General features: G+C 51.0%; 1 protein-coding gene across 1 annotated transcript in view; it reads right to left on the minus strand.

Annotated features, from left to right (window-relative positions):
- Positions 1-9,274: 9,274 nt before the first annotated feature.
- The window catches only part of nup85 (nucleoporin 85), a 40,862-nt gene continuing 22,768 nt past the window's right edge, over positions 9,275-27,368 (minus strand). Inside the window, exons 13-19 of the mRNA XM_079521470.1 lie at positions 25,827-25,892; positions 24,028-24,179; positions 20,299-20,416; positions 19,483-19,583; positions 13,862-14,013; positions 11,408-11,512; positions 9,275-9,678 (exon numbers count right to left, since the gene is read on the minus strand). Coding sequence (XP_079377596.1) covers positions 9,589-9,678; positions 11,408-11,512; positions 13,862-14,013; positions 19,483-19,583; positions 20,299-20,416; positions 24,028-24,179; positions 25,827-25,892 — 784 coding nt within the window. The 3' untranslated portion in view covers positions 9,275-9,588. The remainder of the gene's footprint in view (positions 9,679-11,407; positions 11,513-13,861; positions 14,014-19,482; positions 19,584-20,298; positions 20,417-24,027; positions 24,180-25,826; positions 25,893-27,368) is intronic.

A 27,368-nucleotide genomic window follows, 5' to 3' on the forward strand; every position in this document is an offset into this window, starting at 1 on the left:
CCTAGTCCCTCCACATGGACCTGGTGGTGAGACGTAGGAGCGGCCCGGACAGGAGTCATCCCCCAGAGCCTAGTCCCTCCACATGGACCTGGTGAGACGTAGGAGGGGCCCGGACAGGAGTCATCCCCCAGAGCCTAGTCCCTCCACATGGACCTGTTGAGACGTAGGAGCGGCCCGGACAGGAGTCATCCCACAGAGCCTAGTCGCTCCACATGGACCTGGTGAGACGTAGGAGGGGCCCGGACAGGAGTCATCCCCCAGAGCCTAGTCCCTCCACATGGACCTGGTGGTGAGACGTAGGAGCGGCCCGGACAGGAGTCATCCCCCAGAGCCTAGTCCCTGGACCTAGTGAGACGTAGGAGGGGCCCGGACAGGAGTCATCCCCCAGAGCCTAGTCCCTGGACCTGGTGAGACGTAGGAGGGGCCCGGACAGGAGTCATCCCCCAGAGCCTAGTCCCTGGACCTGGTGAGACGTAGGAGGGGCCCGGACAGGAGTCATCCCCCAGAGCCTAGTCCCTCCACATGGACCTGGTGAGACGTAGGAGGGGCCCGGACAGGAGTCATCCCCCAGAGCCTAGTCCCTCCACATGGACCTGGTGAGACGTATAGGAGGGGCCCGGACAGGAGTCATCCCACAGAGCCTAGTCCCTCCACATGGACCTGGTGAGACGTAGGAGCGGCCCGGACAGGAGTCATCCCCCAGAGCCTAGTCCCTCCACATGGACCTAGTGGTGAGACGTAGGAGGGGCCCGGACAGGAGTCATCCCACAGAGCCTAGTCCCTCCACATGGACCTGGTGGGACGTAGGAGGGGCCCGGACAGGAGTCATCCCCCAGAGCCTAGTCCCTCCACATGGACCTAGTGGTGAGACGTAGGTGGGGCCCGGACAGGAGTCATCCCCCAGAGCCTAGTCCCTCCACATGGACCTGGTGGTGAGACGTAGGAGGGGCCCGGACAGGAGTCATCCCCCAGAGCCTAGTCCCTCCACATGGACCTGGTGAGACGTAGGAGGGGCCCGGACAGGAGTCATCCCCCAGAGCCTAGTCCCTCCACATGGACCTGGTGAGACGTAGGAGGGGCCCGGACAGGAGTCATCCCCCAGAGCCTAGTCCCTCCACATGGACCTGGTGAGACGTAGGAGGGGCCCGGACAGGAGTCATCCCCCAGAGCCTAGTCCCTGGACCTGGTGAGACGTAGGAGCGGCCCGGACAGGAGTCATCCCCCAGAGCCTAGTCCCTCCACATGGACCTGGTGGTGAGACGTAGGAGCGGCCCGGACAGGAGTCATCCCCCAGAGCCTAGTCCCTCCACATGGACCTGGTGAGACGTAGGAGGGGCCCGGACAGGAGTCATCCCCCAGAGCCTAGTCCCTCCACATGGACCTGTTGAGACGTAGGAGCGGCCCGGACAGGAGTCATCCCACAGAGCCTAGTCGCTCCACATGGACCTGGTGAGACGTAGGAGGGGCCCGGACAGGAGTCATCCCCCAGAGCCTAGTCCCTCCACATGGACCTGGTGGTGAGACGTAGGAGCGGCCCGGACAGGAGTCATCCCACAGAGCCTAGTCCCTGGACCTGGTGAGACGTAGGAGGGGCCCGGACAGGAGTCATCCCCCAGAGCCTAGTCCCTCCACATGGACCTGGTGGTGAGACGTAGGAGCGGCCCGGACAGGAGTCATCCCCCAGAGCCTAGTCCCTCCACATGGACCTGGTGGTGAGACGTAGGAGGGGCCCGGACAGGAGTCATCCCCCAGAGCCTAGTCCCTCCACATGGACCTGGTGGTGAGACGTAGGAGCGGCCCGGACAGGAGTCATCCCCCAGAGCCTAGTCCCTCCACATGGACCTGGTGAGACGTATAGGAGGGGCCCGGACAGGAGTCATCCCCCAGAGCCTAGTCCCTCCACATGGACCTGGTGGTGAGACGTAGGAGGGGCCCGGACAGGAGTCATCCCCCAGAGCCTAGTCCCTCCACATGGACCTAGTGGTGAGACGTAGGAGGGGCCCGGACAGGAGTCATCCCCCAGAGCCTAGTCCCTGGACCTGGTGAGACGTAGGAGGGGCCCCGACAGGAGTCATCCCCCAGAGCCTAGTCCCTCCACATGGACCTGGTGAGACGTATAGGAGGGGCCCGGACAGGAGTCATCCCCCAGAGCCTAGTCCCTCCACATGGACCTAGTGGTGAGACGTAGGAGGGGCCCGGACAGGAGTCATCCCCCAGAGCCTAGTCCCTCCACATGGACCTGGTGGTGAGACGTAGGAGGGGCCCGGACAGGAGTCATCCCCCAGAGCCTAGTCCCTCCACATGGACCTGGTGAGACGTAGGAGGGGCCCGGACAGGAGTCATCCCCCAGAGCCTAGTCCCTCCACATGGACCTGGTGAGACGTAGGAGGGGCCCGGACAGGAGTCATCCCCCAGAGCCTAGTCCCTCCACATGGACCTGGTGAGACGTAGGAGGGGCCCGGACAGGAGTCATCCCCCAGAGCCTAGTCCCTGGACCTGGTGAGACGTAGGAGCGGCCCGGACAGGAGTCATCCCCCAGAGCCTAGTCCCTCCACATGGACCTGGTGGTGAGACGTAGGAGCGGCCCGGACAGGAGTCATCCCCCAGAGCCTAGTCCCTCCACATGGACCTGGTGAGACGTAGGAGGGGCCCGGACAGGAGTCATCCCCCAGAGCCTAGTCCCTCCACATGGACCTGTTGAGACGTAGGAGCGGCCCGGACAGGAGTCATCCCACAGAGCCTAGTCGCTCCACATGGACCTGGTGAGACGTAGGAGGGGCCCGGACAGGAGTCATCCCCCAGAGCCTAGTCCCTCCACATGGACCTGGTGGTGAGACGTAGGAGCGGCCCGGACAGGAGTCATCCCCCAGAGCCTAGTCCCTGGACCTAGTGAGACGTAGGAGGGGCCCGGACAGGAGTCATCCCCCAGAGCCTAGTCCCTGGACCTGGTGAGACGTAGGAGGGGCCCGGACAGGAGTCATCCCCCAGAGCCTAGTCCCTCCACATGGACCTGGTGAGACGTAGGAGGGGCCCGGACAGGAGTCATCCCCCAGAGCCTAGTCCCTGGACCTGGTGAGACGTAGGAGCGGCCCGGACAGGAGTCATCCCCCAGAGCCTAGTCCCTCCACATGGACCTGGTGGTGAGACGTAGGAGCGGCCCGGACAGGAGTCATCCCCCAGAGCCTAGTCCCTCCACATGGACCTGGTGAGACGTAGGAGGGGCCCGGACAGGAGTCATCCCCCAGAGCCTAGTCCCTCCACATGGACCTGTTGAGACGTAGGAGCGGCCCGGACAGGAGTCATCCCACAGAGCCTAGTCGCTCCACATGGACCTGGTGAGACGTAGGAGGGGCCCGGACAGGAGTCATCCCCCAGAGCCTAGTCCCTCCACATGGACCTGGTGGTGAGACGTAGGAGCGGCCCGGACAGGAGTCATCCCCCAGAGCCTAGTCCCTGGACCTAGTGAGACGTAGGAGGGGCCCGGACAGGAGTCATCCCCCAGAGCCTAGTCCCTGGACCTGGTGAGACGTAGGAGGGGCCCGGACAGGAGTCATCCCCCAGAGCCTAGTCCCTGGACCTGGTGAGACGTAGGAGGGGCCCGGACAGGAGTCATCCCCCAGAGCCTAGTCCCTCCACATGGACCTGGTGAGACGTAGGAGGGGCCCGGACAGGAGTCATCCCCCAGAGCCTAGTCCCTCCACATGGACCTGGTGAGACGTATAGGAGGGGCCCGGACAGGAGTCATCCCACAGAGCCTAGTCCCTCCACATGGACCTGGTGAGACGTAGGAGCGGCCCGGACAGGAGTCATCCCCCAGAGCCTAGTCCCTCCACATGGACCTAGTGGTGAGACGTAGGAGGGGCCCGGACAGGAGTCATCCCACAGAGCCTAGTCCCTCCACATGGACCTGGTGGGACGTAGGAGGGGCCCGGACAGGAGTCATCCCCCAGAGCCTAGTCCCTCCACATGGACCTAGTGGTGAGACGTAGGTGGGGCCCGGACAGGAGTCATCCCCCAGAGCCTAGTCCCTCCACATGGACCTGGTGGTGAGACGTAGGAGGGGCCCGGACAGGAGTCATCCCCCAGAGCCTAGTCCCTCCACATGGACCTGGTGAGACGTAGGAGGGGCCCGGACAGGAGTCATCCCCCAGAGCCTAGTCCCTCCACATGGACCTGGTGAGACGTAGGAGGGGCCCGGACAGGAGTCATCCCCCAGAGCCTAGTCCCTCCACATGGACCTGGTGAGACGTAGGAGGGGCCCGGACAGGAGTCATCCCCCAGAGCCTAGTCCCTGGACCTGGTGAGACGTAGGAGCGGCCCGGACAGGAGTCATCCCCCAGAGCCTAGTCCCTCCACATGGACCTGGTGGTGAGACGTAGGAGCGGCCCGGACAGGAGTCATCCCCCAGAGCCTAGTCCCTCCACATGGACCTGGTGAGACGTAGGAGGGGCCCGGACAGGAGTCATCCCCCAGAGCCTAGTCCCTCCACATGGACCTGTTGAGACGTAGGAGCGGCCCGGACAGGAGTCATCCCCCAGAGCCTAGTCCCTCCACATGGACCTGGTGGTGAGACGTAGGAGCGGCCCGGACAGGAGTCATCCCCCAGAGCCTAGTCCCTCCACATGGACCTGGTGGTGAGACGTAGGAGCGGCCCGGACAGGAGTCATCCCCCAGAGCCTAGTCCCTCCACATGGACCTGGTGAGACGTAGGAGGGGCCCGGACAGGAGTCATCCCCCAGAGCCTAGTCCCTCCACATGGACCTGGTGAGACGTAGGAGGGGCCCGGACAGGAGTCATCCCCCAGAGCCTAGTCCCTCCACATGGACCTGGTGAGACGTAGGAGGGGCCCGGACAGGAGTCATCCCCCAGAGCCTAGTCCCTCCACATGGACCTGGTGAGACGTAGGAGCGGCCCGGACAGGAGTCATCCCCCAGAGCCTAGTCCCTCCACATGGACCTGGTGAGACGTATAGGAGGGGCCCGGACAGGAGTCATCCCCCAGAGCCTTGTCGCTGGACCTGGTGAGACGTAGGAGGGGCCCGGACAGGAGTCATCCCCCAGAGCCTAGTCCCTCCACATGGACCTGGTGAGACGTATAGGAGGGGCCCGGACAGGAGTCATCCCCCAGAGCCTAGTCCCTCCACATGGACCTGGTGAGAGTAGGAGGGGCCCGGACAGGAGTCATCCCCCAGAGCCTAGTCCCTCCACATGGACCTGGTGAGAGTAGGAGGGGCCCGGACAGGAGTCATCCCCCAGAGCCTAGTCCCTCCACATGGACCTGGTGAGAGTAGGAGGGGCCCGGACAGGAGTCATCCCCCAGAGCCTAGTCCCTCCACATGGACCTGGTGAGACGTATATAGTAGTTCCAACTTCCAACGGATTGTGTGGCCCTGGTCTTTCCCTAGTGCATGGGTTCCCAAAGTGGGGTCCGGGGACCCCTGGGGGTACTTGAGGCCGGGAGTTCCAGGGGGGACCTAGCTCAATTAGAGATAGTTAGGAACCAAATGGACCCTTGTGTGTCTGTAACTCTGAGAGTGTATAAATTTGTACACTGTCAGAGTTAAATTAACAGTGGTTTTACAATATAAATTGGGGTCCCAGAGATAGAAATGCCATTAAATCGGGGGTCCATAGCATAATGTGTGTGAAACTGGGGGGGGGGGGGGGGGGGGTCCATGAAATTAATGTTTCAGAATCACTGCTAGAGCCGTAAAAATAATCCCTTATCGGGGGTCACTGGCCGATAAGGGATGTGTTTTCAAATTGTGGGTCCGTGGCCTAATAAATGCTGATTTGGGGGTCCTTGACACGAAGACGTTTGGGAACCACTGCCCTAGTGGGTCTAATCGAGGGTAGCTACTGGGATGTAATCTAAGTCGGGACTTGATCACCCCGGCTGGGTCACCCGAGTGAGGGGTATGATGTTTGCGAGACCCGGAACCCTGATGACCATGGGATACATCACTGAGGATACGTCCCAGTTGCATCCATGCGATGTATTTTCGTTCTAGTGTCTAGTAGCTCCACTGCTCCGACGGTGGAGATCTGCAACCTGTAGCTCCACTGCATCCGACGGTGGAGATCTGCAACCTGTAGCTCCACTGCTCCAGATCTGCAACCTGTAGCTCCACTGCTCCAGATCTGCAACCTGTAGCTCCACTGCTCCAGATCTGCAACCTGTAGCTCCACTGCTCCAGATCTGCAACCTGTAGCTCCACTGCTCCAGATCTGCAACCTGTAGCTCCACTGCTCCAGATCTGCAACCTGTAGCTCCACTGCTCCATCCGACGGTGGAGATCTGCAACCTGTAGCTCCACAGCTCCATCCGACGGTGGAGATCTGCAACCTGTAGCTCCACAGCTCCATCCGACGGTGGAGATCTGCAACCTGTAGCTCCACTGCTCCAGTCTGGTGGCCGACGGTGGAGATCTGCAACCTGTAGCTCCACTGCTCCAGTCTGGTGGCCGACGGTGGAGATCTGCAACCTGTAGCTCCACTGCTCCAGTAGTACTTGGATTATCACAAGATTAACCCATTTAGACCAGAGAACGATTCTACAAATGTCTTCTAAATCCTGACAGTTTTCTGAAAAACCCCAATGTTTCTGTCAGTGGTTCTCAAGCATTTTCATGTCAAGTACCCTCAAAAATATATGTAATTGGCCACCGACCCCCATCTGAAAAGATGTTGTTCCAGGGACAACCCCCAGAAGCAAAGATATGAGTTAAAACGTTTGCTCTGAAAGTATATTCAAAGATTTGCACCACATTTTCAAGACTTTTCAAAAATAGCAGACCTACAAGCTCATAGCACGGCACTCGGTGCCGCGCTATTGATTGATTGATTGAAAATTGTATTAACAGTTTGCAGAATTACAGTACATTTCAAGCACAAACTCAATACAAAGGCTGTTAACTGTGAGTGGACGACCCAATTAAGCATTACACTTGTTTACAACAGGGTCCACCATGTTGTGAGCTATGAGCTTGTAGATCTGCTATTTTTCAATAGCTAAAGTATAACATAATGCTATAAACACCAAAAGGGGTTCCTGCCCAGAATGGGTTAACACGTGTGTACAGTATCGTTTCTAGAATTCTTGTGCACGAATGACCAGTGTTGGTGTCTGTAGTGTAACAGTATGATGTATTAGTCTAATTGACCAGTGTTGGTGTCTGTAGTGTAACAGTAGGATGTATTAGTCTAATGACCAGTGTTGGTGTCTGTAGTGTAACAGTATGATGTATTAGTCTAATTGTTCCCTGCATGACAAAATAAATGTTTGTCTCATGGATGTCCCTATAAATTAGGTCAGTGGTTTTTCAACCCTTTTCACATCAAGGTCCATTATTTATTCAACATTTGAGCCACGGAACCACCATTTGATGACATTTAGCCTCTCAGACCCATCTGAGCCACGGACCACCATGTGATGACATTTAGCCTCTCAGACCCATCTGAGCCACGCACCACCATGTGATGACATTTAGCCTCTCAGACCCATCTGAGCCACGCACCACCATGTGATGACATTTAGCCTCTCAGACCCATCTGAGCCACGCACCACCATGTGATGACATTTAGCCTCTCAGACCCATCTGAGCCACGCACCACCATGTGATGACATTTAGCCTCTCAGACCCATTTAAGCCACGGACCACCATGTGATGACATTTAGCCTCTCAGACCCATTTAAGCCACGGACCACCATGTGATGACATTTAGCCTCTCAGACCCATCTGAGCCACGCACCACCATGTGATGACATTTAGCCTCTCAGACCCATTTAAGCCACGGACCACCATGTGATGACATTTAGCCTCTCAGACCCATTTAAGCCACGGACCACCATGTGATGACATTTAGCCTCTCAGACCCATTTGAGCCACGGACCACCATGTGATGACATTTAGCCTCGCACCACCATGTGATGACATTTAGCCTCTCAGACCCATTTGAGCCACGGACCACCATGTGATGACATTTAGCCTCTCAGACCCATTTGAGCCACGCACCACCATGTGATGACATTTAGCCTCTCAGACCCATTTGAGCCACGGACCACCATGTGATGACATTTAGCCTCTCAGACCCATCTGAGCCACGCACCACCATGTGATGACATTTAGCCTCGCAGACCCATTTGAGCCACGCACCACCATGTGATGACATTTAGCCTCTCAGACCCATTTGAGCCACGCACCACCATGTGATGACATTTAGCCTCTCAGACCCATTTGAGCCACGCACCACCATGTGATGACATTTAGCCTCTCAGACCCATTTGAGCCACGCACCACCATGTGATGACATTTAGCCTCTCAGACCCATTTGAGCCACGCACCACCATGTGATGACATTTAGCCTCTCAGACCCATTTGAGCCACGCACCACCATGTGATGACATTTAGCCTCTCAGACCCATTTGAGCCACACACCACCATGTGATGACATTTAGCCTCTCAGACCCAACACTTTCTTTTTCTTACAGTTGGATGAGATTTTTTTCCACAATTCAATGCTGGACTGATGTTGGTACCATAGGAGAGACAACAGGCAAAACGTTGACCAAAACAACCATTTTTCTGTAATTGTGTACTTCTTGTAAATGAAGCAATACAGATATTTAACAATAATGCAACTCTTGAGACGCTAAGATCTATAAGGGTCCACTTAGTTTTAGCTCTCTGTCATTCAGCTGGGGGACCACCTGGAACCCCCTCAAGGACCCCTGGTGGTCCCTGGACTACCTGGAACCCCCTCAAGGACCCCTGGTGGTCCCCAGACCCCTGGGGGACCACCTGGAACCCCCTCAAGGACCCCTGGGGACCACCTGGAACCCCCTCAAGGACCCCTGGGGACCACCTGGAACCCCCTCAAGGACCACCTGGAACCCCCTCAAGGACCCCTGGGGACCACCTGGAACCCCCTCAAGGACCCCTGGTGGTCCCTGGACCACCTGGAACCCCCTCAAGGACCCCTGGTGGTCCCCAGACCACCTGGAACCCCCTCAAGGACCCCTGGTGGTCCCTCTCCTGTCATTCAGCTGGGGGACCACCTGGAACCCCCTCAAGGACCCCTGGTGGTCCCTGGACCCTGTCATTCAGCTGGGGGACCACCTTGAACCCCCTCAAGGACCCCTGGTGGTCCCTCTCCTGTCATTCAGCTGGGGGACCACCTGGAACCCCCTCAAGGACCCCTGGTGGTCCCCGTTGTCAGATACATACGCTCAGAAGACTGAACTTGATGGGAAAAAAACAAATGATATCTGAACATGAGATTGAGTGTTTATTATCAAAGAGCACATTCTTTTTTCTCTCTCGATGTGTTAAGTTTTATATACAAGTACAAGTACAAAAAAACAAACAAAAGGAAACAATATGGTGGCTCGCTCTGGTGACCATGAGGTTCAACAGCAGGCCTCCACCGTGCCCTCCTTGGCCATGGCCATGGCCAGGTTCCATGAGGTTCAACAGCAGGCCTCCACCGTGCCCTCCTTGACCATGGCCATGGCCAGGTTCCATGAGGTTCAACAGCAGGCCTCCACCGTGCCCTCCTTGACCATGGCCATGGCCAGGTTCCATGAGGTTCAACAGCAGGCCTCCACCGTGCCCTCCTTGACGATGGCCATGGCCAGGTTCCTGGCCAACGCCAGCCTCAAGAGCTCCACGTCTTCCTCCTGAAAAGACACACACACACACACAACACCTTGTTATCTCCAGATTTCAACTGCTTACGTCTGTAAGTTATCGTCTGTTATTGCGCAGCTTGGTGGAATGCTTGATTCTGATTGGTCGAATTGGCTGAATTCAGTGGTCTGTTATTTCTTGCTAACGACCGATCCGCTCTATAACAGACCGCTGGGTAATAACCAAAGCCTCGGAGCACCGGCTGCGCCCTGCTTGATTTACTGCTGTGTCCAACATGACAGCCATGTAAACACACACACATAATGTCATTTACAGCTAAATATTGCTCTCAAAAATGTTTTTGAAAACATTTGAGCGAGGAATAGACGATGCAGTACCCGATGACCACCTAGGCAGACATTATCCCTTACTTATTATTGTACTAAAGCATTATTCAACCTGTTCTGATGTTTCTGCAACATACTGTCCATGCCCAACAACAGAAACAAACTTTTCAGTATTACCCGTCTTGATTCCAAGATCATCAGACCTCCCACACCCACCGTTAGACCTGAAGGTTCTAGTTGTTCTAAATTAGCAGATATATACGCTTGCAGCACGGCACAAAGTGGCGCGCTGTAGCTTGTACAGCTGCTAATTTTGAGAACTATTGTTTTAAAGCACTGTTGTAAATCCTAACAGTTTTCTGGAAGAGCAAAGCTGTTATATAGCAAAAAGCTAACATGTTTTAATGCTTTCATCAGCCTTCCACGAGAGACAGAGACAGACAGACAGACAGACAGACAGACAGACAGACAGACACAGACAGACAGACAGACAGACAGAGAGAGACAGACAGAGAGAGACAGACAAAGAGACAGAAGGTGCGTTTCCATAAAGCCGTTTCTTTGCGCATTAAGGCTCTTGCGCAAAATCTCCTGGATGGAAACACATCAACATGCGAATAAGTCTCCATTTTTCGCAAAAACACTTTTTCGCTTGGAGGTTGCGGATTTAGGCTTTTTCGAAAAAAGGGAAATGCGCAAATAGTGTATGGAAACACTTGCGGAAAAGGTTTTTAATTAGAAAGCATTGAACTCGCATTATATCGCTTTTGAACAGTTGGGAAATAAAATAAAACAACGATGGGGAGGCAGTGGAGTGAACGGTGCAGTGGAGTGAACCTAAACGTGTAGGCTATAGGCTATATAGCCGATGAAACAAGTTATTCACAACTGTTTGCAGCTGCAATCAATCAATTTACAGTATAAACGACCAGTATGCTCCAATCGAGTCCCGTGACATATAGGCTACATGTGCCCCGAATATATTAAGACAAGCATTACACAACAAATCGTTCTTTGTACGTTCTTTGACTGTAGGTGTCGTCAATACTGTGAAAGCAGCAGACGGTCGGTCAGCCGCTGACCAGGGATCAGATTACAGTGCAGTATATGGGGTCCCGTCCGTTAAACTGAGATACATACAGCATACAGCATACATACAGCGCATCAAATCAATGGTGTGAACATCGATTAGGACTACTTTACATGAGCCTCACATTACTGGCAAAACAGTGCAACCTACTGCACATTTCATGAACTTATTGCATATGCGCATTTTATCAGTTTAATGGAAACACCGACAATTCGCTTTTCTTTTTTCGACTTAATGAACATACGCTTCCTTTTTTCGCAAAGGCTTAATGGAACCGCACCTAGTGACACAGACATACAGACAGAGATAGAGAGAGAGAGAGAGACAGAGACAGAGGTGTACCTGCATAGGTCCGTCTGGGCCCGGAGCGCTGCTGGTCTGGAAGGAGGACGTCAACTCCTCCAGACAGAACATCAGCTCGTGGGTCTGTTCTGCTGAGAAGATCACCTGAGAGAGAAGACCCAAGAAGAACCAACTGAGAAGGTGCCACAAAGAATCTATTGCAAAATCACTACTTTAATACTGGCTGCTTCTCAAAGTGGATGCAAGCAAGTCCAGTGGTGCTGCAGGATACTTTGATAATATTTGACTTCGTAAAACAGGCCCGAGTTGCACCGTCCGTGGTGCGTTCGGAAACGGAGAATCGTCCTATTCCTCCCGCCCAACACTCCATGCCGACGGGCCCTGCCCCAGACCATAGTATCCTGCTGACTGACGGGCCCTGCCCCAGACCATAGTATCCTGCTGACGGGCCCTGCCCCAGACCATAGTATCCTGCTGACGGGCCCTGCCCCAGACCATAGTATCCTGCTGACTGACGGGCCCTGCCCCAGACCATAGTATCCTGCTGACGGGCCCTGCCCCAGACCATAGTATTCTGCTGACTGGCCCTGCCCCAGACCATAGTATCCTGCTGACTGACGGGCCCTGCCCCAGACCATAGTATCACTCCATGCCGACGGGCCCTGCCCCAGACCATAGTATCCTGCTGACGGGCCCTGCCCCAGACCATAGTATCACTCCATGCCGACGGGCCCTGCCCCAGACCATAGTATCCTGCTGACGGGCCCTGCCCCAGACCATAGTATCCTGCTGACGGGCCCTGCCCCAGACCATAGTATCCTGCTGACGGGCCCAGACCCAGACCATAGTATCCTGCTGACTGACGGGCCCTGCCCCAGACCATAGTATCCTGCTGACGGGCCCAGACCCAGACCATAGTATCCTGCTGACTGACGGGCCCTGCCCCAGACCATAGTATCACTCCCTGCTGACGGGCCCTGCCCCAGACCATAGTATCCTGCTGACGGGCCCTGCCCCAGACCATAGTATCCTGCTGACGGGCCCAGACCCAGACCATAGTATCCTGCTGACTGACGGGCCCTGCCCCAGACCATAGTATCCTGCTGACTGACGGGCCCTGCCCCAGACCATAGTATCCTGCTGACGGGCCCTGCCCCAGACCATAGTATCCTGCTGACTGACGGGCCCTGCCCCAGACCATAGTACCCTGCTGACTGACGGGCCCTGCCCCAGACCTTAGTATCCTGCTAACGGGCCCTGCCCCAGACCATAGTACCCTGCTGACTGACGGGCCCTGCCCCAGACCATAGTATCCTGCTGACTGACGGGCCCTGCCCCAGACCATAGTACCCTGCTGACTGACGGGCCCTGCCCCAGACCATAGTACCCTGCTGACTGACGGGCCCTGCCCCAGACCATAGTATCCTGCTGACAGGCCCTGCCCCAGACCATAGTATCCTGCTGACAGGCCCTGCCCCAGACCATAGTATCCTGCTGACAGGCCCTGCCCCAGACCATAGTATCCTGCTGACAGGCCCTGCCCCAGACCATAGTATCCTGCTGACTGACGGGCCCTGCCCCAGACCATAGTACCCTGCTGACTGACGGGCCCTGCCCCAGACCATAGTATCCTGCTGACGGGCCCTGCCCCAGACCATAGTATCCTGCTGACTGACGGGCCCTGCCCCAGACCATAGTATCCTGCTGACTGACGGGCCCTGCCCCAGACCATAGTATCACTCCCTGCTGACGGGCCCTGCCCCAGACCATAGTATCCTGCTGACTGACGGGCCCTGCCCCAGACCATAGTATCCTGCTGACTGACGGGCCCTGCCCCAGACCATAGTATCCTGCTGACTGACGGGCCCTGCCCCAGACCATAGTATCCTGCTGACGGGCCCTGCCCCAGACCATAGTATCCTGCTGACTGACGGGCCCTGCCCCAGACCATAGTATCCTGCTGACTGACGGGCCCTGCCCCAGACCATAGTATCCTGCTGACGGGCCCTGCCCCAGACCATAGTAACGAAAGTCTCGTTCTGGTCAGCAGCGTCAACTAGAAGCTGACCCTAACCTAACAGACTGACCTCAGTCTGTTAGGGTTATGGCATGGCATCGGTCAGCAGGGTCCACCAGAAGATGACCCTAACCTAGCTCTGGTCCATATAGCGTTAAGGAGGAGTTCTCCTTAACGCTATGGACCAGTGGTCACCTTGACCCTAACAGACTGACCTCAGCCTGCTCCATCAGGGGCATGGCGTCGGTCAGCAGGGTCCACCAGAAGCTGACCCTCCCTAACCATAACCCTAACAGACTGACCTCTGCCTGCTCCATCAGGGGCATGGCGTCGGTCAGCAGGGTCCACCAGAAGCTGACCCTCCCTAACCATAACCCTAACAGACTGACCTCTGCCTGCTCCATCAGGGGCATGGCGTCGGTCAGCAGGGTCCACCAGAAGCTGACCCTCCCTAACCATAACCCTAACAGACTGACCTCTGCCTGCTCCATCAGGGGCATGGCGTCGGTCAGCAGGGTCCACCAGAAGCTGCGCGGGGCGATCTTGGCGGTCATGAGGGACAGCAGGAGCTTGGCGGCCTCCATGAAGCGCTTCTCCTCGTACAGCTTGTGAAACTCACGGTACTTCCCTGGGGGGGGGGGGGGGGGGGGGGAGAGAGAGAGAGAGAGAGAGAGTGGAAACTTGGGATTAAAAGTTTGGTTTTACACAAGTCTGCCCAAAATCTGTGATCATTGTTGAAACGCCGTTTCTTGGGGCGGCGTCAGGGGTAGCGTGGCCGCTAGAGTGGCCAGATGGTAACCACGAGGTTCCCAGTTCGATCCCTGTGGGCTCCCCCAGAGTTAGTGTCCAAGTGTCCTTGAGCAAGACTCTGAACCCCTAATTTCTCCTGATGTGCAGGTTGGTGCCTTGCATGGTTTCCTCCGCCATCGGTGTATGAATGTGTGTGTGAATGGGTGAATGTACTAATGCACAATCTATGTAAAGCGATTTGGATAAAAGCGCTAAGTGCATCATTTACCATTTTGCTGTTCGACACATAGAGCCAACCAGCTGAAGCAATCGCTTTATATACCTTTGCTTGAGTGTCAGAGAGATTCTGCTCCATTACTAGTTCAACCCATTCAAATACTTTTTAAAGCATTTCTGTCGGGTCGGAATCTCACATGTCAAAAACTGCTCGTTTTCAGGATTCAAATTCAAAAATAGCAAGCTACTTTTTTTTGTTTTTAAGATATATTTTTTGGCTTTTTCTACCTTTATTGGTAGGTTGAAAGTAATCTGACAGGAAATGGGGAGAGAGATGGTGGGGAGACAAAGGCCGTCGGGATCGGGAGTCGAATCCACGGCACGCCGTCAGGCTGGCTCAGCAGCCTCTAGGGGCCCAGACGGTTGAGCTAACTGTCAGCCTGGCTCAGCAGCCTCTAGGGGCCCAGACGGTTGAGCTAACCGTCAGGCTGGCTCAGCAGCCTCTAGGGGCCCAGACGGTTGAGCTAACTGTCAGCCTGGCTCAGCAGCCTCTAGAGGCCCAGACGGTTGAGCTAACCGTCAGCCTGGCTCAGCAGCCTCTAGAGGCCCAGACGGTTGAGCTAACAGTCAGGCTGGCTCAGCAGCCTCTAGAGGCCCAGACGGTTGAGCTAACCGTCAGCCTGGCTCAGCAGCCTCTAGAGGCCCAGACGGTTGAGCTAACCGTCAGCCTGGCTCAGCAGCCTCTAGAGGCCCAGACGGTTGAGCTAACCGTCAGCCTGGCTCAGCAGCCTCTAGAGGCCCAGACGGTTGAGCTAACTGTCAGGCTGGCTCAGCAGCCTCTAGGGGCCCAGACGGTTGAGCTAACCGTCAGGCTGGCTCAGCAGCCTCTAGGGGCCCAGACGGTTGAGCTAACCGTCAGGCTGGCTCAGCAGCCTCTAGGGGCCTAGACGGTTGAGTTAACCGTCAGCCTGGCTCAGCAGCCTCTAGAGGCCCAGACGGTTGAGCTAACCGTCAGCCTGGCTCAGCAGCCTCTAGAGGCCCAGACGGTTGAGCTAACCGTCAGCCTGGCTCAGCAGCCTCTAGAGGCCCAGACGGTTGAGCTAACAGTCAGGCTGGCTCAGCAGCCTCTAGAGGCCCAGACGGTTGAGCAAACTGTCCGGGCCAGCAAGCTACTTTTGACGCTTCCGTGTGACGCTGCATCAAGTGATCAAGTAGGGGATTCATTTCTTTAAGAAAAAAACCACGAAACGTTAGAATATGGAGATACGAGATAACTTAAGACTAACTCTGTCCAACAGCAAAGAAAATGTAGTATGAATATGACCTCACCAGGCCGTTCAAAACAGGGTTATTTATGCCTATTTTACAGTATGCTAGGCTGTGTGCTGCTGTGTCACGGGCCATAAATAGCCCATATACAGGCTCACAGTGTGTGTGTGTGTGTGCGTGTGTCTGTGTGTGCGTGCGTGTGTGCATGTGACGACCCAACAGCCACCATAAGGTCAAGTCAAGTGTATAGTGATTTAACCCATTCACGACAGGCACCCCTTTTGGTGTTATAAGCATTATGTTATACTTTAGCTATTGAAAAATAGCAGATCTACTATTTTTTTGTAGATCTGATATTTTTGAAATATCTTGAAAATGTGGCACAAATCTTTGAATATATAATAATAAAAACATCTTTATTTATACAGTATAGCACCTTTGCTATATGGTTTAAACACTGCTTTCACAGAGAACGTTTTTAACTCAAATCTTTGCTTCTGGGGGGGGGGGGGGGGGGGGGGTCCCTTAAACAACATATTTTCAGATGGGGGTCGGCGGCCAATTATATATAATTTCTGGGGTCCTTGACATGAAATAGTTTGAGAACCACTGACAGAAATACAGGGTTTTAACCCTGTGAGAACCACTGACAGAAACACATGGTTTTAACCCTGTGAGAACCACTGACAGAAACACATGGTTTTAACCCTGTGAGAACCACTGACATTAGAAACACAGGGTTTTAACCCTGTGAGAACCACTGACAGAAACATAGGGTTTTAACCCTGTGAGAACCACTGACATTAGAAACACAGGGTTTTAACCCTGTGAGAACCACTGACAGAAACACATGGTTTTAACCCTGTGAGAACCACTGACATTAGAAACACAGGGTTTTAACCCTGTGAGAACCACTGACATAGAAACACAGGGTTTTAACCCTGTGAGAACCACTGACATTAGAAACACAGGGTTTTAACCCTGTGAGAACCACTGACAGAAACACATGGTTTTAACCCTGTGAGAACCACTGACATTAGAAACACAGGGTTTTAACCCTGTGAGAACCACTGACATAGAAACACAGGGTTTTAACCCTGTGAGAACCACTGACATTAGAAACACAGGGTTTTAACCCTGTGAGAACCACTGACATAGAAACACAGGGTTTTAACCCTGTGAGAACCACTGACATAGAAACACAGGGGTTTAACCCTGTGAGAACCACTGACAGAAACACATGGTTTTAACCCTGTGAGAACCACTGACATAGAAACATAGGGTTTTAACCCTGTGAGAACCACTGACATAGAAACACAGGGTTTTAACCCTGTGAGAACCACTGACATAGAAACATAGGGTTTTAACCCTGTGATAACCACTGACGTAGAAACACAGGGTTTTAACCCTGTGAGAACGACTGACAGAAACACAGGGTTTTAACCCTGTGAGAACGACTGACAGAAACACAGGGTTTTAACCCTGTGAGAACCACTGACATAGAAACATAGGGTTTTAACCCTGTGAGAACCACTGACATAGAAACACAGGGTTTTAACCCTGTGAGAACCACTGACAAAGAAACACATGGTTTTAACCCTGTGAGAACCACTGACATAGAAACACAGGGTTTTAACCCTGTGAGAACCACTGACATAGAAACACAGGGTTTTAACCCTGTGAGAACCACTGACATAGAAACACAGGGTTTAACCCTGTGAGAACCACTGACATAGAAACACAGGGTTTTAACCCTGTGAGAACCACTGACATAGAAACTCAGGGTTTTAACCCTGTGAGAACCACTGACATAGAAACACAGGGTTTTAACCCTGTGAGAACCACTGACATTAGAAACATAGGGTTTTAACCCTGTGAGAACCACTGACATAGAAACACAGGGTTTTAACCCTGTGAGAACCACTGACATGGAAACACAGGGTTTTAACCCTGTGAGAACCACTGACGTAGAAACACAGGGTTTAACCCTGTGTGAACCACTGACATAGAAACACAGGGTTTTAACCCTGTGAGAACCACTGACAGAAATACAGGGTTTTAACCCTGTGAGAACCACTGACATAGAAACACAGGGTTTTAACCCTGTGAGAACCACTGACATAGAAACAGGGTTTTAACCCTGTGAGAACCACTGACATAGAAACACAGGGTTTTAACCCTGTGAGAACCACTGACATAGAAACACAGGGTTTTAACCCTGTGAGAACCACTGACAGAAACACATGGTTTTAACCCTGTGAGAACCACTGACAGAAACACATGGTTTTAACCCTGTGAGAACCACTGACAGAAACACATGGTTTTAACCCTGTGAGAACCACTGACATAGAAACACAGGGTTTTAACCCTGTGAGAACCACTGACATAGAAACACAGGGTTTTAACCCTGTGAGAACCACTGACATAGAAACACAGGGTTTTAACCCTGTGAGAACCACTGACATAGAAACACAGGGTTTTAACCCTGTGAGAACCACTGACATAGAAACACAAGGTTTTAACCCTGTGAGAACCACTGACATAGAAACACAGGGTTTTAACCCTGTGAGAACCACTGACATTAGAAACACAGGGTTTTAACCCTGTGAGAACCACTGACAGAAACACAGGGTTTAAACCCTGTGAGTACCACTGACATTAGAAACACAGGGTTTTAACCCTGTGAGAACCACTGACATTAGAAACACAGGGTTTTAACCCTGTGAGAACCACTGACATAGAAACACATGGTTTTAACCCTGTGAGAACCACTGACATAGAAACACAGGGTTTTAACCCTGTGAGAACCACTGACAGTAGAAACACAGGGTTTTAACCCTGTGAGAACCACTGACATTAGAAACACAGGGTTTTAACCCTGTGAGAACCACTGACATTAGAAACACAGGGTTTTAACCCTGTGAGAACCACTGACATAGAAACACATGGTTTTAACCCTGTGAGAACCACTGACATAGAAACACAAGGTTTTAACCCTGTGAGAACCACTGACATAGAAACACAGGGTTTTAACCCTGTGAGAACCACTGACATTAGAAACACAGGGTTTTAACCCTGTGAGAACCACTGACAGAAACACAGGGTTTAAACCCTGTGAGAACCACTGACATTAGAAACACAGGGTTTTAACCCTGTGAGAACCACTGACATTAGAAACACAGGGTTTTAACCCTGTGAGAACCACTGACATAGAAACACATGGTTTTAACCCTGTGAGAACCACTGACATAGAAACACAGGGTTTTAACCCTGTGAGAACCACTGACAGAAACATAGGGTTTTAACCCTGTGAGAACCACTGACATTAGAAACACAGGGTTTTAACCCTGTGAGAACCACTGACATTAGAAACACAGGGTTTTAACCCTGTGAGAACCACTGACATTAGAAACACAGGGTTTTAACCCTGTGAGAACCACTGACATAGAAACACATGGTTTTAACCCTGTGAGAACCACTGACATAGAAACACATGGTTTTAACCCTGTGAGAACCACTGACATAGAAACACAGGGTTTTAACCCTGTGAGAACCACTGACAGAAACATAGGGTTTTAACCCTGTGAGAACCACTGACATTAGAAACACAGGGTTTTAACCCTGTGAGAACCACTGACATAGAAACACAGGGTTTAACCCTGTGAGAACCACTGACATAGAAACACATGGTTTTACAAAAAAAACTGTCAGGACTTACATTTGTAGAATCTGGTGTCAGTCCTAAAGGGGTTAATGTCCCCTCAGCTGATGTGTTGATAAAATGAACCATGTGACAAACAGTCACAAGTTCACAATCCACCGTTAATGGCTGGCTGTGTGTGTGTGTGTGTGTGTGTGTTACCCAGGAAAGTGAGTCTGTCGCTGAGCAGCATGGCTGGACCCAGGTTGTCAATCAGGTCCAGATCTGAAAAGGCCCCTCGTGCACAGTAGTCCTGTAAGAACCTGACACGTGCACGCATGCACGCACGCACGCACGCACGCACGCACGCACACGCGCACGCACACACACACACACACACACACACACACACAGAACATACTGAATTACCATACTTGTGCCATTATTGAGGGGCGCTAGCCCCTCCTATATACAGGTTTAATGTTTGTCTTTAGTTCAATGTTTGTTTAGTAAACGCATTGACAATGAAGGGAAAGTTTATGTCATAATGTGTCGTTTACGTCATATTGTCTCTTTATTGTTAATGGCGTTTAATGTTTGTGTTGGCACCGTTTGTTTTACATCACCTAATCAACATGATAGACTTTAATATATTAGCGCCCCTCACTTCACACAGGTGTGATTTGTATTAACACCAACTCTAAAGCCTGAATTATACCTTAAGCGTCAATGTTGCTCACAAGTGATCATACAGACCTCTGATATGAAAGATATGGAGGTGAATAGAACAACATTCATACAGACAGAACTCTCTGATATGAGGTGATTAGAACATTAGATACAATAGAACATACCTCTCTGATATGAGTTGAATAGAACATTAGATACAATAGAACATACCTCTCTGATATGAGGTGAATAGAACATTAGATACAATAGAACATACCTCTCTGATATGAGGTGAATAGAACATTAGATACGATAGAACATACCTCTCTGATATGAGGTGAATAGAACATTAGATACGATAGAACATACCTCTCTGATATGAGCGTGGCGAAGGCAGCGTCCTTGGCTCTGATGGCCCAGGACAGAGCTGAGCCCAGACGGCTGTTCCTCAGAGCTCGCCTGGCCATGATCTTACAGATGCTCCTCACTGGAGGAACATGACAAAACATACATGATGTTACAGATGCTTCTCACTGGAGGAACCACAACATACATGATGTTACAGAATGCTCCTCACTGGAGGAACCACAACATACATGATGTTACAGATGCTTCTCACTGGAGGAACCACAACATACATGATGTTACAGATGCTCCTCACTGGAGGAACCACAACATACATGATGTTACAGAATGCTTCTCACTGGAGGAACCACAACATACATGATGTTACAGATTAGGGATGTGTAAATGTGTCAAAAATGAAAATCGATTTGCATAATTCAATATTAATCGATAAATCGATAAGCCCCCCCAGGCTCAAAATAAGTCTCTCAAACATTTCAAATGATCTGATCAATAGACAATAGGTTTGCAATATTTTAACAATAACCCGGAATAGCCTACTCTTCACCCCATACTAGTGCATTAAGAAATGGTACACTACAGTAGTAGGCCATGGGGGAAATGGTACACTACAGTAGTAGGCCAAGGGGGAAACAAATGGTACACTACAGTAGTAGGCCATGGGGGAAACAAATGGTACACTACAGTAGTAGGCCAAGGGGGAAATGGTACACTACAGTAGTAGGCCAAGGGGGAAATGGTACACTACAGTAGTAGGCCAAGGGGGAAACAAATGGTACACTACAGTAGTAGGCCAAGGGGGAAACAAATGGTACACTACAGTAGTAGGCCAAGGGGGAAACAAATGGTACACTACAGTAGTAGGCCAAGGGGGAAACAAATGGTACACTACAGTAGTAGGCCAAGGGGGAAACAAATGGTACACTACAGTAGTAGGCCAAGGGGGAAACAAATGGTACACTACAGTAGTAGGCCAAGGGGGAAATGGTACACTACAGTAGTAGGCCAAGGGGGAAATGGTACACTACAGTAGTAGGCCAAGGGGGAAACAAATGGTACACTACAGTAGTAGGCCAAGGGGGAAACAAATGGTACACTACAGTAGTAGGCCAAGGGGGAAACAAATGGTACACTACAGTAGTAGGCCAAGGGGGAAACAAATGGTACACTACAGTAGTAGGCCAAGGGGGAAACAAATGGTACACTACAGTAGTAGGCCAAGGGGGAAACAAATGGTACACTACAGTAGTAGGCCAAGGGGGAAATGGTACACTACAGTAGTAGGCCAAGGGGGAAACAAATGGTACACTACAGTAGTAGGCCAAGGGGGAAACAAATGGTACACTACAGTAGTAGGCCAAGGGGGAAATGGTACACTACAGTAGTAGGCCAAGGGGGAAACAAATGGTACACTACAGTAGTAGGCCATGGGGGAAACAAATGGTACACTACAGTAGTAGGCCAAGGGGGAAACAAATGGTACACTACAGTAGTAGGCCAAGGGGGAAACAAATGGTACACTACAGTAGTAGGCCAAGGGGGAAACAAATGGTACACTACAGTAGTAGGCCAAGGGGGAAATGGTACACTACAGTAGTAGGCCAAGGGGGAAACAAATGGTACACTACAGTAGTAGGCCAAGGGGGAAACAAATGGTACACTACAGTAGTAGGCCAAGGGGGAAACAAATGGTACACTACAGTAGTAGGCCAAGGGGGAAACAAATGGTACACTACAGTAGTAGGCCAAGGGGGAAACAAATGGTACACTACAGTAGTAGGCCAAGGGGGAAACAAATGGTACACTACAGTAGTAGGCCAAGGGGGAAACAAATGGTACACTACAGTAGTAGGCCAAGGGGGAAACAAATGGTACACTACAGTAGTAGGCCATGGGGGAAACAAATGGTACACTACAGTAGTAGGCCAAGGGGGAAACAAATGGTACACTACAGTAGTAGGCCAAGGGGGAAACAAATGGTACACTACAGTAGTAGGCCAAGGGGGAAACAAATGGTACACTACAGTAGTAGGCCAAGGGGGAAACAAATGGTACACTACAGTAGTAGGCCAAGGGGGAAACAAATGGTACACTACAGTAGTAGGCCAAGGGGGAAATGGTACACTACAGTAGTAGGCCAAGGGGGAAACAAATGGTACACTACAGTAGTAGGCCAAGGGGGAAACAAATGGTACACTACAGTAGTAGGCCAAGGGGGAAATGGTACACTACAGTAGTAGGCCATGGGGGAAACAAATAAAATGCACTTTATTTTTAAACAAATAGCGTTTTGTCGGCCATGGCATATATATATATATATATATATATATATATATATAAAACAAAACAAAAAATATGTAGGCCTATTTTGTATTTGAACACAAATTAATTAAATCAGCTATAGCCTTTATAGGCTACACAGATGCTCCTCACTGGAGGAACCACAACATAAATGTTACAGATGGAACTGACATTCAATGGAACCCAGTACCACTTACTTGACTAATTACCTCCAGAAAGTGAGCAACACCCACAGCCACAGCACTAGAGGGAGCGTGAACGATGATCTGGTGCCACCCACCCACTTTTAGAACAAATATGGGTGTAAAAATAAAGAGAGGCTCCGCACACTCAAATCTGTGCACAATCAATTTACTGCAAGCTTTCGGTCTACTGACCTTCTTCAGGCACAAATATGGGTACAATCACCTTCCACAGCACTGCCACTCAGCTGTGGAATGCCCTGACCCCTTCCCTCCAAACAAGCAGATCACTGGCTTCCCTTTAAAACAGATCTGATGGAAATTCACCTGTCAGCGAGTCAAAAGGAGAGGAAATAATCGCCCCCACCTCTTTATCCTCATTCCGACTTACTTTTCTATTCTGCATAGATTTCCTGTTGATGTTGATTGTGAGTGAGTGCATGGGAAACACTGCAAGGTCTTTGTTTTGGACCAAGGTCTTGACCGTACCTTGTTGACCGTACCTTGTTGACCGTACCTTGTTGACCGTACCTTGTTGCTGTTTGCATTTTTCATTGTCTAATAAAATAATCAATCAGTCAATCCCCACCCTGCACAGACAGACAGACACCCTGCTCAGACAGACACCCACCCTGCTCAGACATGTGTCTCTGTTCACAGACAGACAGACAGACACCCTGCTCAGACAGACAGACACCCACCCTGCTCAGACATGTGTCTCTGCTCACAGACAGACAGACAGACAGACAGACAGACAGACGGTACCCACCCTGCTCAGACATGTGTCTCTGCTCACAGACAGACAGACAGACAGACAGACAGACGGTACCCACCCTGCTCAGACATGTGTCTCTGCTCACAGACAGACAGACAGACAGACAGACAGACAGACAGACGGTACCCACCCTGCTCAGACATGTGTCTCTGCTCACAGACAGACAGACAGACAGACAGACAGACAGACAGACAGACAGACGGTACCCACCCTGCTCAGACATGTGTCTCTGCTCACAGACAGACAGACAGACAGACAGACAGACAGACAGACAGACAGACAGACAGACGGTACCCACCCTGCTCAGACATGTGTCTCTGCTCACAGACAGACAGACAGACAGACAGACAGACGGTACCCACCCTGCTCAGACATGTGTCTCTGCTCACAGACAGACAGACGGTACCCACCCTGCTCAGACATGTGTCTCTGCTCACAGACAGACAGACAGACAGACAGACAGACGGTACCCACCCTGCTCAGACATGTGTCTCTGCTCACAGATCCTCAGCACCTTCAGGGCCTTCCTCTCCGTGTCCAGAGGAACGCGCTCGATCTGCAGCTCCAGGTAGACGCGGCCGAACTCCGGACAGTGGTCGTAGTAGTCCACGGACAGCTGCCACAGACTGCACGTACACACGTACACGCACGCACACAGAGAGAGACGCACGCACGCACACAGAGACGCACACACACACACACACACACGCACAGTTAACCACACGTACCACTTCCCTAGCATTCCCAGCAGCATTACACCTCATGGAGCGAGCGTTCCGACAGCGATATCGTGCGGAAAAGCTGATGTGGAACGTCGGCCATTGCGTTGCAACGTAGCCTGAACCAATCAAATAAACCAATAAATAGTAGTGTGCAGATCAACCAATCAAAGTGTTTGGGGCCTCTAAACCTCGCTCAAATAGAGACTCTGCGAGTGGATGTAGGAGGGGTGGACTGCACGTTTAGTTGTCGCTCGAGCGGGACGTCAGGACAGTCGAGCGGGAAGTCAGGACAGTCGCGTTGAAAAACATGAATTCTGATGAGATATCATCGTTCGCTCGTCGCATCGCTGGCAGTGTGGAATCCTAATAATAATCAGGGATGGGTATATTTAGGATTTGATCGATTTGCAGTTCTTCTCGATGCCCTGTTTCAGTTCCTAAATGGGAGAATAAAATAATAATACTACTAGGTCAAAGAACAAAATGAATAATTTTGGAGGAACAGAGGCTGTAGCCAGTCCACTCTAGACCAAATCATACAACTGCCAAACGACTTGATCCCAGACTATCAACTGTACAAACTGTGAATGATAATGAACACTTATTAGTGCGTTTAGTAAACGGTAAGCATAACTGACATTCTGTCATTTTAACGGCTACCCAACCGGTCCACTAATAATAACTGAAAAATAACCCGTTTAGACCCGAGAATGATTCTACAAATGTCTTCTAAATCCTGAAAAACCCTATGTTTCTAATGTCAGTCGTTCTCACAGGGTTAAAACCCTATGTTTCTAATGTCAGTCGTTCTCACAGGGTTAAAACCCTATGTTTCTAATGTCAGTCGTTCTCACAGGGTTAAAACCCTATGTTTCTAATGTCAGTCGTTCTCACAGGGTTAAAACCCTGTTTCTAATGTCAGTCGTTCTCACAGGGTTAAAACCCTATGTTTCTGTCAGTCGTTCTCACAGGGTTAAAACCCTATGTTTCTAATGTCAGTCGTTCTCAAGGACCCCATAATGATATGTAATTGGCCACCGACCCCCCCATCTGAAAATATGTTGTTCCAGGGACCTCCCCCTCCAGAAGCAAAGATTTGAGTTAAAAACGTTCTGAAAGAATATATATTCAAAGATGTGCGCCACATTTCCACGATTTTTCAAAAATAGCAGATCTACAAGCTCGTAGCGCGGCACTCGGTGCCGCGCTACGAGCTTGTAGATCTGCTATTTTTTACATAATGCTTGAAACACCAACAGGGGTTCCCGTCCTGAATGGGATAAATAATTAATAACATGATAAATGTGATATATATATATATAAGTCAGTAGGACAGCCTCACCTGTGATGGGTGAAGAGACCAGATGCATTAATAACATGATAAATATGATATATATAAGACAGCCTCACCTGTGATGGGTGAAGAGACCAGATGCATTAATAACATGATAAATGTGATATATATAATACAGTCTCACCTGTGATGGGTGAAGAGACCAGATGCATTAATAACATGATAAATATGATATATATAAGACAGGACAGCCTCACCTGTGATGGGTGAAGAGACCAGATGCATACTCCAGGAGGAGAAACTCTCTCAGGTTGGACCCAAAGCTGAACACAAAACAACAGAATCCACTTCATACCACGAGATATCAGATCAACACACATGGTCTGATGTCAACACACATGGTCTGATGTCAACACACATGGTCTGATGTCAACACACATGGTCTGATGTCAACACACATGGTCTGATGACAACACACATGGTCTGATGTCATGGTCTGATGTCATGGTCTGATGTCAACACACATGGTCTGATGACAACACACATGGTCTGATGTCAACACACATGGTCTGATGTCAACACACATGGTCTGATGTCATGGTCTGATGTCATGGTCTGATGACAACACACATGGTCTGATGTCAACACACATGATCTGATGTCATGGTCTGATGTCAACACACATGGTCTGATGTCAACACACATGGTCTGATGTCAACACACATGGTCTGATGTCAACACACATGATCTGATGTCATGGTCTGATGTCATGGTCTGATGTCAACACACATGATCTGATGTCATGGTCTGATGTCATGGTCTGATGTCATGGTCTGATGTCATGGTCTGATGTCAACACACATGGTCTGATGTCAACACACATGATCTGATGTCATGGTCTGATGTCAACACACATGGTCTGATGTCAACACACATGGTCTGATGTCAACACACATGGTCTGATGTCAACACACATGGTCTGATGACAACACACATGGTCTGATGTCAACACACATGGTCTGATGTCAACACACATGGTCTGATGACAACACACATGGTCTGATGTCAACACACATGGTCTGATGTCATGGTCTGATGACAACACACAAGGTCTGATGTCAACACACATGATCTGATGTCATGGTCTGATGTCAACACACATGGTCTGATGTCAACACACATGGTCTGATGTCAACACACATGGTCTGATGTCAACACACATGATCTGATGTCATGGTCTGATGTCAACACACATGATCTGATGTCATGGTCTGATGTCATGGTCTGATGTCATGGTCTGATGTCAACACACATGGTCTGATGTCAACACACATGATCTGATGTCATGGTCTGATGTCAACACACATGGTCTGATGTCAACACACATGGTCTGATGTCAACACACATGGTCTGATGTCAACACACATGGTCTGATGTCAATACACATGGTCTGATGTCAACACACATGGTCTGATGACAACACACATGGTCTGATGTCAACACACATGGTCTGATGTCAACACACATGGTCTGATGACAACACACATGGTCTGATGTCATGGTCTGATGTCATGGTCTGATGTCAACACACATGGTCTGATGACAACACACATGGTCTGATGTCAACACACATGGTCTGATGTCAACACACATGGTCTGATGTCATGGTCTGATGTCAACACACATGATCTGATGTCATGGTCTGATGTCAACACACATGATCTGATGTCATGGTCTGATGTCATGGTCTGATGTCATGGTCTGATGTCAATACACATGGTCTGATGTCAACACACATG

This window comes from Electrona antarctica (assembly GCF_951216825.1).
Source record: "Electrona antarctica genome assembly, chromosome: 14".
NCBI lineage: Eukaryota > Metazoa > Chordata > Actinopteri > Myctophiformes > Myctophidae > Electrona > Electrona antarctica.